At 34.4% G+C, this 15379-nt stretch overlaps 1 protein-coding gene across 3 annotated transcripts; it reads right to left on the bottom strand.

The window, feature by feature from the left end:
• Positions 1 to 5448: 5448 nt before the first annotated feature.
• Positions 5449 to 12993, bottom strand: LOC104098765 (uncharacterized). Of its 3 annotated transcripts, XM_009605577.4 has the most exons (9): positions 12254 to 12993; positions 10088 to 10273; positions 9623 to 9715; positions 8804 to 8986; positions 8617 to 8716; positions 8199 to 8384; positions 6566 to 7683; positions 5977 to 6368; positions 5449 to 5875 (listed from the first exon to the last, which is right to left on the bottom strand). In XM_009605577.4, the coding sequence occupies exons 1-9, from the start codon at positions 12470 to 12472 to the stop codon at positions 5806 to 5808; spliced, it is 2547 nt and encodes an 848-aa protein (XP_009603872.1). In that variant the 5' UTR covers positions 12473 to 12993; the 3' UTR covers positions 5449 to 5805. The 3 variants fall into 3 exon arrangements, with proteins under 3 accessions (XP_009603872.1, XP_070034012.1, XP_009603874.1); XM_070177911.1 differs by lacking the exon at positions 12254 to 12993 and having other exon boundaries at positions 10016 to 10134; XM_009605579.4 differs by lacking the exons at positions 9623 to 9715; positions 10088 to 10273; positions 12254 to 12993 and adding an exon at positions 9436 to 9556.
• Between the last annotated feature and the right edge of the window lie 2386 nt (positions 12994 to 15379).

The following is a 15379-nucleotide window of genomic DNA, read 5'->3' on the forward strand; positions in this document are numbered from 1 at the left end:
AATGTTTCTCATGAATTATACACGGCCTGATATTGCTTATGTTATTAGTAGATTAAGTAGATATACTCACAACCCTAGTAGTGAATACTGGAATGCTCTTCATCGCTTGCTAAGGTATTTGAGAGGTACTATGGATTGGTGTTTGCATTTTAATAATTTTTCTGCTGTTTTAGAAGTATTTTGTGATGCAAATTGGGTTACTGACAATGATGAAGTTAGCTCCACTAGTGGTTATGTGTTTACTTTGGGTGCATGTGCTATTTCGTGGAAGTCTTCAAAACAGACTTGTATAGCACGTTCGACTATGGAATCTGAATTTATTGCTCTTGAGTTAGCAGGGCAAGAAGCTGAATGGTTGAGAAACTTATTGGCAGACGTGTCTTTATGGAGAAGACAAACTTCACCAGTGTCTTTACATTGTGACTCACAAGCGGCAATTGAAATTTCCAAAAATAGTGTGTACAATGAAAAAAGAAGACATATTCGCATTAGAGATGGTGAGGTGAAATAATTATTAAAACATAGTATTATTTTCTTGGAATATGTAAGGTCCGAAAGAAATTTGGCGGATCCTTTAATCAAGGGTTTGGCAAGGAGAGTTATCCTTGAAACGTCGATGGGGATGGGGCTAAAGCCCATGGATGGAGAAAGTATGGTGGATACCCGTTCGTGATCAAACGAAGCCATATGAGACTTCAATATGCACTATATTTCCTATCCCTATGACGTGTGGTAGTGCTTTATAAGGTTGAGCTTATTTTGGTCTTAATGATTCCATAGCCTTAAGATGGTCTATGTGTTGATAGACTTGATGGAATCACCTACGTGAGTGTAAAGGTGCGGTCTCCTTTTATGAAAAACTTGAGATATCTTTCTAGAGCACTCATGAGACCAAAGGTGTGCGCATGACCATAAAAGCACTTTATTAGTATCGCAGAGTTTGCATAAAATTAAGGATATAGTATGTGTATTGAGGGTCTCAACTCATGTCCATTCAGTTCAAGAGTACTTCACTTTGTGGATATTAGTCATTGCCTCATTTCACTATGTGTCAATTCAAATCAAAAGATATTGACACTTAAGTACATGTTCCTTCCTTTTGCCCGGGAATTATTCTTATTCTTTATCTTTGCATTAGTGGGGGATTGTTAGTATTATTCCTCTTTAGACGTTACTCTAATTTGATAATGCAAAGAACAAAGAACACTTCTAATCTACAATTAATCCGTAGTTAATTGTCATACCTCTCCACCATTAATTTGTTGTAATATTTTTAGATTTTATGTATACTCAGAGTGGGAGAATGAAGTTACTACTTCATAAATGGTTCACATTCATTCATATGACAGTTTCTTAACTTTTGTGACTTCGTTTGTGAAAAGATACAACTTTTCATAAGGTTTGAAGTTACTGTCTTTATGACAATTTTGTCATTAAACCAAAAATAAATATTACATAACATTAACTCACATTTGGCCTCTTACGATTTTCTGATGGAAGAAAACGTAAATGATTTGCCTATATAAACATCATCATTTGTGAGCTAAAACACCAATCAAAAATATTATTTTCTCCTCTCAAAAGACTATTCTTCTTCCTATTTTTCCTAGGCAATTCTTTTTTGCAAACTCCAAACTTCCAGCCACGAGTGCACGTATTTGGAAGTACTGTGGAACCTTGGGGAGCGACCGGTCTTAACGATTTGCACCCAGTCGGACCAAAATCGCTTTCAAGGTAGTGGCTTGCCACGGCACAGTATTTATTCGATAAATTATTTCTATTCTTGGTCAATATTATCTACTATTTTTCTTACATCGGACATCAAATCAAAAACAAAAGGCAAAAGGCACGACAAACTACGTGGGAAGGACTCTAGAGGTTTGGCTATTGAGTGGATAACTCTCATACAATTTTGAGTAGGTGTCATTACTTGTAAAACTTTATTGTATTTATTACTCGTGTTTGATGAAAAAGCTAAAATCTTTGCTATTACAGTTACATTGAAAACAGAATTCACTACTAAAGTAAAAGGTCAAATGAAATATTTGGAAGTTTTCATTAATTTAAGCGATCAATATTTTTTCAACAATTCGAATATGTAAACATAAATACCTAAACAAGTTTCTAGTAGTAGTAATAACCAGTAGAAATAATATATAGTTTCGATGCGATATTATCAGTCTTTTAAGATTTTTGGATATCCTTATAAAAATGCATTTAATTAATGGTTTAATCCTACAAGTTTGACTTTGACAGATAAAAAAACAAAGGAAGGTCACTTCTGTTGGGTGTATTATCACGTAATCAAATAATTTGCAGTGCACGACTGCACAATTAACAATCTAAGTATCTAACTATTAAACAACAGTTGACCATATCAATAAATAAATTCAATTGATTAACTTAATATATTTATATATAAAAAATAGTTTACTAAAGGTAGTACAATTTATCTCTGTCCCTTTTGTTTCTTGAAAAAGTGTAAAGGTTCTTATTTTTTCCTAGTGTCAAGGTTAAGTATCCTACTTCTTTCTTTGTTTCCCAACATTATTTTTCGACACTATTTTCAGAAATTATTTTCCGTATCTTTTTATTCTAATCCACTGGTTGGTTCAAGCGGAGGAAAATACGTATGTTTACGATTTTTTGTCTTCTTCCAAAAATTAAAGAAAGCTTTTATAATTCAATCTAAGTTCAGTTAGAGAGTACATCGATTTTCACACCTCTAATTTAGAAAATAAAATGAAATTACAAATTCGAAGTTCTTGCAACTCAAATAACTAGATTGAAATCATCCATATTCCTAAGACCAAGTAAAATAGCGATTAGTTCAATTCTTATATTATTACTTGAAGCGTTAAATAGTTTTTTTTAAAAAAAATTTAATATTGAGTCTTTTCGAATGTTTTATTTACTTTTTCTTTACGTAGTTCTTAAAAACGTAATATTGAGAAGTTGATGTATGAATTTATGCTGTAATTTGAACAGCATTGTTTTTTGTTGTACGTTATATTCGTGAGTTGTTTCATTTGTACATTGAATAATGACTAGAGGGAGCAACTCCAGACCCACCACGTTGATATGGATGAAACGTACATTGAATATAACTAGCTAAGAAGGGTCCTGTCTATTTCAAATGAAAAATAAATAAAACAAGAAAGAAGAAAATAAAAGGAAAAAATAGCACACCAAGAATATCAGAATATGGTCTACGTCCCGATCAATAAAGATGGATGAAAATAGAGATCAGAATTTTAATCTGATAAAGACAAAAATAACGTTTAGTGATTTCTTCAAATCTTCTTAAGCTTCACATAAAATTAGTCTGGCACTTATGTTAGTTAAAGGTGGCCACTAAAATAATAATAATTTCGTGGTTAATATATCGCTAAATCGCTCGCTCGTAGCTAACAAATTTTTTTGATAATTAACCTATCGCTAATTCGCTGCTAAATAGGATTAGCGATTCTGTTATTTAGCTATAGAATTTGTCTGTCGCTAATTTTTATTTTTTATTTTTTTAGTAGTAGGCAAATACTCAAATTAATAATAAAGTGCGCACAAACTAACTAGGAAAAAAAAAAGGAAAATCAAATAAAGATAAAAGATGAGAAGTCTTGTCTAAATTCTCTATGGAGTGAGTTGACTAAAAACATTTTGAGTAGCAAATATCATATGGAGCTAAAAGCATTAAGAAATGTGGAGGCAATACTTAGTTTTATTCTTATCCACATAACTTTATATGGAGGCAAACGGCATCTTTTTGTGGGCAACCAAATTCTTCTCTAAATCAAATCCCATATGATTGTATACACGATATTCGTCTCATCTCATCTCATCTAATAATTGAGAGAGAGCCTATATTTTACAATTAAATATATACAAAAACTTACAATTTGCACGTGTTCATTCCACCTTGAAACAAAATAATAACACTATACTTTTGTTGATTTTTTGAGTTCTCAAGTTGTTTGAGTTTATTAGGTTTAAGCTATGATAGATATCCCATGTTCACAAGCATCAGAGAATGGTTGTTAGGATAATACTTTGTAAATATTAAAACATATTACTCCAAGGTTATATTTTAAATAGATGATTCATAGCAATACTAATTGATGTTTGTTGGAATATTAGGTGTAAGATATAAGATAATTAAGCAATTTAAGGTTTTAAGTCGAACCTCTTCCTGAAAAAGATCTCCCTTCATGTAAGTACAATTTATCCATAACAGTTAAAGTATCAACATGATGTAATATAAGGTAAAAAAAAAATTAACATTCTTTTAACATAGAAGACGAAGAGTCATATTGTACCGAAATCACTTTATCTGATAATCGAGATTAAAAATGCTTAATTAGATGAGAATCAAGATTAAAAAATGTCAAAACTAAGGAGCAAAGCTCTTTTATCTGCATATATATATTCACAAAATATGATTTTATGCTACTGTTTAATGGAGCAAATGATCTCTTATATCCACTTATGATATAAATAGAAGAAAATGACCAATCAAAACCAATAGAGACGTGAAAGCTCAAATCCAAGACCTCTTAGCTTTATGAGTTAAAAGAGGTCCGAATAGACGATAGGCCATCTTTTAAAATACCAATACCAAACAGCAGATTCAGCAGAAAATGAAATTAGGGCAATTTTCAGTGACGCCCCTTAAAGTTTTTACTTATACACTTACATCCCTTTGGGAAAATTAACTTTTCAAACTTTCAGTTTTAACTCATCAAAATATTTCTCGAGCTAACAGTCCTCCCCCCTTGCTTAGCCGCTAATGGCATAAATATTTGTCCAATATTACAACTTGTTAATGAATGCGCATTAGTACTAAGAACAAATATAATATCATGGGATAAAAATAAGACTTAAAACCCAATGTGCACCATACTTAGGGCTAGTTTGGTACGGGGATAAGGGATAATTAATCTCAGAATTAAATCTAAGATGAGTTTATCCCACATTTAGTTGGGAGAAAATCGCGGTATAACTAATACCGAAATTAGTTATCCCGTGAATGTAGTGTTATTTTTATCCCTATGGGAGGGTGAGATAATAATTCTGGGATAATTAATCGTAGGATAACTTGTTTCCAACCAAATGATATAGTTGGTATTAGACTAACGAAGGAAACGACTTCCTGTGGGCGCAAGGGTCTATTGTTGTTGGTTTTTGATAGAGAAAGAAAGAGTGTGCAGTTATACGCAATGAAGCAGTCACATTAACATGATCCTCAAATAAAAAGCTTAGCTTACCTCCGCTTGTGGTTGTCTCTGACATGCAATGCTACAATATTTAACAGCTATTCAGTAAAACGGCAACAGGCTGAGATACGTAGTATTAAAACCAAGTATACTAGATATTCTGATCAGACATAAATATATGCAGCCAAATCTACAGAAGGGAACAAAGAGTACAGTCAATCAGAGAGCAAAGATGAAGTAAAACAGATGAAAACAAAAGTCAGTGAATTGAACCAAAGTTGTTAGAAGCTATCAGAACTAAGTCTAGAATGCTGGTACCGCTAATGCAGCAACAATATGCTGCCAAAGGTACTATACAATGTGCATGTCTATTTTACACTAGCCAACCCGAACTAGATTGGAATTGAGCTGTAGTTGTTGTATTCTCTCACTACCAAAAAGATACTAATAATGCAAATAAAGGTTAAAAAACATACTCTGTTTTAGTTTCTATAATTCTCTCTTTTTTATCTGATATCTGCCTAAAAGTATCTGCTTTTGTTAGCTTTTACTGTAAAAATTCCCTTGCAGTCTTCATACAAGTAGAAAGTCAATCCTAACCCTTCGACAAGGACAGAGGAGGGAACTCATCTTCATTCTTAAGGCGCAATGGATGTTCTGCAGCCCTGAAAGCAAAATTAGACTGACTTAGTTATCGTCTGATAACAAACAAAGACTACACTGCTACTCCACAGTCCGAAAATAGTAAAACAGGAACTTCTCTTACCTTTCTTGTTTACTACATACAGATTCTGGAAGCTGCACCTTTTGCGGGACACTAATCAGGAGCACGTCATGAGAAGTGCATGAAAGCGCATCTTCAGAAAGATTCCCCAGAGATCCAAACTCAATTATACATGATGAATGCGAGAAATCATTGGCATGAAAATCTTTGAGGAGCTTATCAGATTGGCTAGCTACAGCAAACTTTCCACGACCTTGAGCAGAAGATTGCACAGCTGAAATCTCTACTGTACACTTTTCTGAACGATTTGCATCGGAAAGAGCAGGAACCCACTTATTACTATGAGTGCCACTATGCATATGCAACTGACAATGATTTCTTGGTGCCTTAATCCTAGTCCTTCCTTTACACCGTATCTCCTGGAAAGAATAATTCTGCAAGACACCAAAATATGAGTCTTCGTAAGGGGGTTGCTTTTCAAATCTTAATGACATGGTCAGATATTCCTGAAAGGAAAAAGGAGGGTGATACAAAAAAGGTATCTAGCTTACGAAAAGGGAGACTTATCTGAACAAACTGAGATATAATAAAGATGGGAAATAAGGAACTACAGACTGTAAGAGCAAACTACCGAATTCGGGAAGTAGGTGCCAATTCCTTGTGCCGTTTCTTCCTTCTCAGAACCTAAAGGAGCAGTAGATGGTAGAGAATTATCAGGACGGTGAACAGCTGGTCCTACAAGCATACCATTCACATTTGTTTGCCAAAATGAGTTCTGTCTAAGTGGCATCGATTGCCGCACAGTATCCCAAAAGTGCTTGTTCTGACATTGAGATGGTGATGATGGACTATTGAGTACTGGTGCTGACAGAGAAAAACCATAGCAACACTGGCCATAGAGCAAACTCCGTATATGGCTGTCATAGTCCCCACTTAAGTCCACCAAAGGATTCAAAGCTTCAACATCTCCGGCTGTGCTCGCCAAGTCCCTTTCCCCTATATCGAGAAATAAACTTTCTAGAATACTGGTCTTTGGACTTGAGATTACTGAACCACCAGACCAGACGCTCTCGCTATAATCTGTACCTGATTGGTATATGCTGCTGCACTCCAGAGCGAACTCTCTGGTTTCTACCCACAAACCATAATCAGATAGGTCACTTTGGCACAGATTCTCAGGCCCAGAGTTTCCATTTTCAACATATGATTTATTGAAATGAAACGGAGGATCATGGTAATGCTTCCTAGAAAGAAAATTCATGGAGTTTCCATTAAAACAACAGTCATATGTTCCATTTGCAACATCAAGATTTAGAGGATCAGAAGCTGAATGATCACTTGCATCCGTAGATAGACAGAATCCTGACAAGGCTGCATCATCTGGAAAGGAGCCACTTTCTGACACCATATCTGAAGAAACTCCATTCATTAAGTTACTCGACAACTCATTTGATATTGATTTAAATACCTTTTTCAGACTATCATTCTCAAAATCACCATCGGATGATTTCAGAAGCATTCTATTGTCAGAATAAGATTCAGCAGGGGATAATGAAGAACATGTGTCTTCGTCACCAAATATTAGGCAGGAATCTTGTAAATCAGCCAAAAGATTGTGTCTACACCTCTCAATAGTGTTTGCGAAGAACTTCTTGATCTCATCGGCAACTCTATCAGATGGTAACGAAAGAATGTTCCCAAGCTTGCGGGCCCCATACCTAAAAGCTCTTTGTATTCGACAGAAACTCCCTGGAGGGAATCAAAGCATAACTTACGCATGAGATAAAGTAACACACACCACCTAAACACCAACCCGAAGCACCAAAAACATGCTCTTTCCGGGAATAACATGACAACACATTTTCTTTTTCCAAAACTTCTCTTGTACAGTCATAATAACTCTTAAATGACTTTATCTACTCTTCTGTAGGCAATCATAGAACATATCGCTCATATCTAACTAGAGGTGGTACTAGTTGTTAAGCCAATAGAACTGCATGGTCACTTAGCAACATTTTAGTACTTTTGGTTGCTCTGGGAAAAACAGAATGCAAAGATAAAAATATAAAGACCTGGCTGAAAGCATCCAAAACAAATTTGGTAATAATCTCTTTTGTGGCCAAAACAACAGAATCAGATCATTAGGCTCCTATTCCTCATATACTCTTTGAGTCACCAAAGTACCAGAGAAGGGAAACAAAAGGACGCTGCATTTCCTATGTGATATTCTAGTAAACCACATAAAGAAATCATTTAAGTTGTACCTCTGTTGACACTACGGCCAAGGTTGTTATTTTCCTTCAAGGGGTCAACTATATTTAGATACTTTTGTTGAAATACTCGTGTGTCCACCTCAAGACCCCTGGATGGAACTGAGAACATTTCCATACAGTTCCTTAGAAACCCTTCACTAAGCAACAGATTGTTGCTTATATGATCTGGCATCTCAACTGCAGACAGAAAAGGGGCGACCGTGAGCAAAAATTCGAAATGAAGAAAGATCAAATCTTCACTCATCTGAATCATCCCCCCCCCCCCCCCCCAAAAAAAAAAGGGAGAGAGAGAGAGACCAATCTCTTTGAAAGCTCACGCATGAGTACAAAAAAGTAATCTATACAAGGACGTAGACATCGAAAAGAGATTGCAGGCAACACCAAAGATGAAAGGAAGGGCATTGCCTACCTAATATGTCAGGAGATGATTTGCATACTGGACCATTCAAACTGATACAATAGTTGTCCCAATCAAATTTGCTGTAGTAATCCAAAAATCTATAGAGAACCTAAAAGCAAGCATAAACAGGATATCCAATAAACTTATGCACAAAGCATAATGCACAAAGTCAAAATGCACCAAAACAAGTAATTACCGCTAGAGGACCATTTAACGAAGAATGGAACAGATGGAATATAAATAAGACCAGTGTTTCCAAAGCATATGTGGAAATCAGACCATGATGTGCACCAAGAATACGACTTTCATAATAGCACCAAGCCTTTATCAAAATAATGCTACGTTTGAAGAGATGATTTTTCCCAACAAGGCGATCTACCTGCGCTCAAGAAACAAAGAAGCCAACAAGAAGAAAAATCAGCTGCTCATTGCCTCGATCAACATGAAAACAGAAGAATAAAAAATATCAACAACAACAACAACAACCCAGTGAGTTCCCACAAGTGGGGTCTGGGGAGGGTAGAGGGTACGCAGACCTTACCCCTACCCCGGAGAGTAGAGAGGCTGTTTCCGAAAGACCCTCAGCAAGAATAAAAAATATCAACTAAAATAAAACAGAAGATATTTGGTTCTCCAAGTTTTTGAAGGGAATAGAAGGATAATGAAGCAAAAAATCCAGACAGTTTAAAAAGACATTAAGCTGACAGAGACAAATAAACAACTAAAGGCTATCAGATATTTTTGTTTAGAAAGCTAAAATATAGTTCATTTTAAGCACAAATTGGATAATACTGCAGAAAGGAGGGATATATGGATGTCAACACCCACCATTTTCCAGGTACAGCTGCTTCAGCTTAACCAAGACATGCTAAAATTTTGCACGTAATAGTCTACGTAACAAAAAGTAAAGCACAATGGCACTATTACATTGACACGCTGTCATTGACACCTGCAACCAAGCACCTATAATATAATGATAAGAATTTAATTGTTAACAGTCAACTTTGTAAATTACCTGCTCAAGGAAACAAAGTGTGCAAAGTCCACCTAACTGATTAAAGGATATATCTATCACAGTATTTTGTACAAGACATTTCACCAGCTTAACCTGCCATGAGAAATTCCAAACTTCTCAATACTAAACAGATAAAAAATTAGCAGTTAAGCATAAAAATAGTGAACTACTATTGATAGCCAAACCAATAGACAGTATTACAGACTCTACAAAACAACCTTCAAATACAATAAACATTCTTCAAGCAACTAAAAGCACAAGCCTCCCCTCACCCCCAAAAATTACTAGGCATGGAAAAAACCCCCTTTGCTTATGCTCAACTATCCTTAGGTTGCAGGATATCGAAATAAAAACTCTTCGAACTATTTGAAACAGCAAAGAACAGTGAAATACTTCATCCAATTCAGTTAGTTTTACAGATTCTGAAGGTTTGAATACACTTGTCATTATTAGTCAGGAAAGAACCTCTGCATCAATAAATTGGGGATCCTTGACATCATACTCAGCAACTTCTTTTTGCTCTTCTTCCTGCAGAACAGCAAGAACATCACGGCCGAATGTTTCTTCTGTAATAGAACTGCTAAAAACAGTCAAATCAATGTCACCATCAGGAAGGTAGGTCTTCAGTGGCACTGATCCATATGGGAAGACCTGTACGACAAACAAGTACCATCAGTAAAACTCAATTAAGATAATGAAACGCAAGATATAACTTACAAACTATTTCAGTTTAAGGTCTGAAACAACATCATTCAAGCTTCATCAGTTAGTAAACTTGAACACAAATCACATAGTTCAAGCACAACATGTAATCTTATATAAGCTTAGCTTTCAAGTTCAAGCACACCAGACTAGGCAATATTGAAGCTGATGCAGCTAAGGTAGCAGGACGTAATTTCAAGAGAAAAAGATGTTCAACCATTCTATGAACAAATAAAGCAAGAGAAGACTTGAATACTTCAAATGTATAGACTTACTCAATTTAGCGGCTGGAACGATCAGATTCATTATTGACTAAGTTATGCATCTAATAGCATTTGGCTTATAAAAATGTAGAATTCCTAAGAACTTAGAAAAGAAAAGAATAAAAAATGAGTCATGCATTTCAGTTTAACTCATATGTGTTTGATTAAAAGCAGAAATTAGCTTCCTGAAGTTGAATTGATTGAAAGGTGTACAAAGAATGCTTAAAGGAACAAAAATCACTTGACATGAAATGAAAGAAAAGTAGTTACAAAAGTGAATATAACCAGCCCCTCCAATAAAGAAACAGCTTAGTGCTATTTATTACTATTAGCTCTCTAGATCGACTACTAAAACATCACTTCTAACGCAGTGCGATAGGTCAAGACCCGATGCTCTTAGCCAAAAAAGTGTTTATACTTTTATAAGTGAAAATTATTACAATGCAATTCAAAGTAGTTACACTTTTTGTAGTAATCATGACAATAAAATCTTTAACTACCATTCTTCTTCTTCTTCTAACTTGGTTTACCGAAAGTACATGAACTTAAGATAGGAGTAAAGCTGCCAGAACCAAATTTTGGGCTAAACACTACAATCGACAATAGTACTTGTAATAATTCTAGAACTGAGGAGATTCCCTCGAGGTTGAAGAGCTGGAGAAAACCTTGGGAACCAAGGTTCCAATCCTAGCAAAGTGAACACTAAGTAAATTCTTCTCATCTGCCTAAACATGGTGACTCGGTACCTGTGCTGGTGAGAGACAGCAGATACCTGGTGGATTAGTCAAGGTCGGCACAAGTTTACACAAACACCAACACCAACACCACCTCACGATTAGTCAAGGTCAGCACAAGTTTACACAAACACCAACACCACCTCAGTCCCAAACAGGTTGGGATCGACTACATGAATCTTCACTTCTTTCTTTAAGCTCAACATATATCATCATCATATCAAATAAAAAAAAAGTGGCAAATAAGTAGACGCAAACACCATTGTTATTAAAAGAAAAAAGCTTTTAATACTTAGGTAAAACTGTAGCAGTAATGCTAAAAAGAAGAAAAAGAAAATCTACGTCTCTTTTACTTCCCCTTTGCATTCATACCATCTTAAGATTGGTAGAATATAATCTGAGATTGTAAACAACATTAAATCGACCCTTATATGTTCAGCCGATATGAAGAAAACATCAAATAAAAGGTAAAACGTCATTTTCTGACCTCCTGCAGGTTGACCAAGCCCCTACCCCACCCCCACAAGCACACCCACGTTATTTTCAAAAAGAAGGTATCAATAGAAAGTTAAAACGATTGAACCCAAGGGTGTTGCGAGTGGTCAATGGAGTGGGAGGAAAACCATGAAGTCTCAGATTCAAACCTTGCAGAGGGAAAAAAGACACTTAGGTGATTTCGTCACATTTGCCTAAGTCTTGGTAGGTAGAGTTACTCTAACTCGATAGAACAGTAGGGGTGCGTGCAAGCTGGTATGTATACCATCATCATAAAATAGAAAGCATAAAAAATCGTGATACATCATTGAGATAGCAATGGAACATATAACCTATAGATACGCAAAAGGCCTCGCGACGAAAAATTATGAGATATCACTTAAAATTAGCTGCAAAACATTTAAGTTGTACAGATAACCTAGACAATCAAAATTCACCTCGCATCCAAGAGAGAATTTGATGAGTCTCTGGACGTAATCAATAACGGCTTTCCTCTTTTCCTCAGTGTCAAGTGTTGGATGAACACAATTCACCACTTCTTCTGTAGCTTCTTCAGCAACAGCCAAACAATCCTCAGTAACTGTTAAAGGATCAGGACTCAAAAAACTCCAACCGTTCTCCATTTCAACTCGGTTTCCGTTTCCACAAGAACCCATACCAAAAAAAAATCTGATTATAGCCAAGCAAAACGTAGGGTTTTAGAGGCCATTGACAACAAGGGAATGTTCTAGACAAAGGGATGGGAATAGAGAGACAAAGTGAGAAATAAGGGGTAATGTGGAAAAGGTGCTATATATAGAATTTTTGTATGTTTTGAATATCTGTAATCTGCTTTGTATTGTATTAATATCAACCTAATATCAAAGAAGAAGAAGAAGAAAATGGAACGTAAAATTCGGGAGAAGGAGACAATTCTCAATTGCCCCCACCTCCCCCTTTTGTATCCCTCTGTTGTTGTTTTCTTCGTCAAAATCAAAAACTTCCTTCTACTTGCAACTACGTGTATATTTCGTATATATGTACGTATATTTTTTGGGCTTTTTTCGTTGGGAAATTCTGTTATTGTTGTCAGACAATCACGTCTGCCGAGGGGGTAAAGGTTGCGGCGCAACGCGACGCCGCGAAAGAGGGTGGCGCTATTGTTCAAATGCCGTTTTTGAAAAAAGCATATCATAACTTATGTAATTTTGTCACTTTTAATTTTGGACTCGAAGTCAATATATATTTATGTGTCAAAAATAATTATAAATTATAATACTCACACTTTTTAATTTAATATCCATTGACTAGCATCAATTATTTAAAGTTTGAGAATAGATTAACGATATTACTCATTCCGATCCGTAATAAGTCACTTTTAAGTCTTCGATATAGCCTTTAAGAAAATACGAACTTGAAAAATATATGTATTCACTAAATTATCCTTAATTAATTGTTACCTTGACACATTGAAATATGTAAATAATGACAAATATTAAATAAAATAAAATTAATTTCTTTTTGAATATGTAAAAGGACACTTATTTTGGACCAAAATAAAATTAGTATTTACTAATTTTTGGTTCCAATAATATAAAAATACAGAATTTAAAAACTTATTTAAACTAATTTGTAAGAGTCATTTCAGTTATCTTTCGTCCATATATCTAAGTTCTACGAAATCCATAGTAATATTTACTTACTAATTTTGGTTCAAATGATATAGTAACAATTAAACAATAAAAATATTATGTGAAATAATTTTAAATTTTGAAATTTGCCTCCATCTTACCCACTCACCCTCTCAAAAGAATCCCACACTCTTGTTTTGGTAAATTTCTAAAACAAAAGAAAGAGAATCCGGAACTCGTCTTCGTGGATTTTATTCCAATGACAAATTAGCTAAGAGAATTATGAATTTATCTTTTTGGGGTAGGATAAAGAAGAAAATAAAATAAATGTATCTAATTTAGTTTTCTTAATTAATATTTTCACATTTGTGAAAACAAGACAATACGAGGTTATATTATACGTAACTATTTTATTTTTTTTATTTTTTTCTAATACGACAAATTCTATCATCTAATGAATGATAATTTATTTATATACGTACTTTATGTCATTTTATTCAGTTGAGTCAACTATAGTTGAACAATTGGTCCTTTTAATATTTTTGGTCCTAACTAGAGGATTTGCTATGATGGTAAGCAACTTCCACTTCCAACCAAGAGGTTGTAAGTTCGAGTCACCCCAAGAGCAAGGCGGGGAGTTCTCGGAGGGAAGTACTGGGTTGTTGCTGAGCAAATTTTACCTCGCTTATTTCGTAGCATATGACAAAACAAATAATATAAGATTCAAAATTCGTACTTTCTGGTGGACCACTTGGGGGTGGACCATCTTGATATTTAGAACTTGAAACGTTTTTTGAATGCATCACATTTTAATAAAAGGACGAAAATGAGACAATTATTTCCTTGCAAGATTTAACAATTTGTGAGAGTAAAAAGTGGAATAAAACAAGCATAATACAAAGGTTTCCAAGTTTAGGGGAAAAAATTTATCCTTACCCACATTTTTGTCAAGCTAAAAAATTTAACATTAAAAGTTATCCCTTCTGTTCACTTTTAGTTGTCTACTTTTGATTTTACACTCCTTTTAAGAAAAAATAAACGAAGTATTATTTTATAATTTTATTCATAATAATGATAAGATTAATTTGGGGTATAAGTAGTTAATGATAAAGGTAAAACAGAAAAAAAAAAAAAAAAAACTGTCTTTCTCTTAGTTCGGTATAGTGGACAAGTAAAAATAAACGGAGGGAGTACAAATTAAAGTATCAACATATATCACTTAACCGCATGGTTCATGGTTAAGCGAATAATGTCATTTATATAATATACAAATATTTTATATTCATTGAATGATTGTAAATAAATAATATTTTTACATTATTATAGTAATGAAAAAATATGTATTTATTACCTTAGTTCAATATCAAGATAACATGTCAAGTGCGACCATGTGAAGACCAACTTGCTTGTCGAAAGAGGAGTTTCGATCTCTCTCTCTATGTTGAACAAAGAAAAGAAATATTGGAGAAATACATTATAGAGTGAGCATAAATTACTAAATTAGAGTAAATTAATCTTTCCCATTGCACATATAACCTAAAACTTGTTATCTCAATGTGTTATTAATTTGTCGCTTAAACATATTTTCAACAATTATTGTCCTATGAAGTGACACTGAATAGAGATATTTGGAGTTAAAACTATTCGTCTTGACTTTAGCATAGGAGGAAAATCCAAACTTCTTTATCCATCTCGTATTTTCAGAATTCTGTTGCTCGGCGGGCCACACAAGTCTAAGGATTATGTCACATCCTCCTCTCTCCGTCTCTACACTTATACGAGAGACCATAATTCTTGTTTTTTCTTTGTTTGTTGTACATTATGTAAGCTAGTTACTAAAAGGTTTTAAATTAGAGGAATTTTCATAAATCACTATTATTTAGTGGCTATTAACTTTCTATAGTTATCATATACATAATTACTTACCATAGCTACTATTTAGTTGTTACAGTA

This window comes from Nicotiana tomentosiformis, chromosome 6, assembly GCF_000390325.3.
Source record: "Nicotiana tomentosiformis chromosome 6, ASM39032v3, whole genome shotgun sequence".
NCBI classification, from domain to species: Eukaryota; Viridiplantae; Streptophyta; class Magnoliopsida; order Solanales; family Solanaceae; genus Nicotiana; species Nicotiana tomentosiformis.

Coding starts and splice junctions, on each gene's coding strand:
- LOC104098765 (XM_009605577.4), bottom strand. CDS start 12,472: ATGGGTTCTTGTGGAAACGGAAACCGAGTTGAAATGGAGAACGGTTGG. Junction 7,684..8,198: donor TGGCCGTAGTGTCAACAGAG/GTACAACTTAAA, acceptor GATTCCCTCCAG/GGAGTTTCTGTCGAATACAA. Junction 5,876..5,976: donor GTATGTAGTAAACAAGAAAG/GTAAGAGAAGTT, acceptor TTTTGCTTTCAG/GGCTGCAGAACATCCATTGC.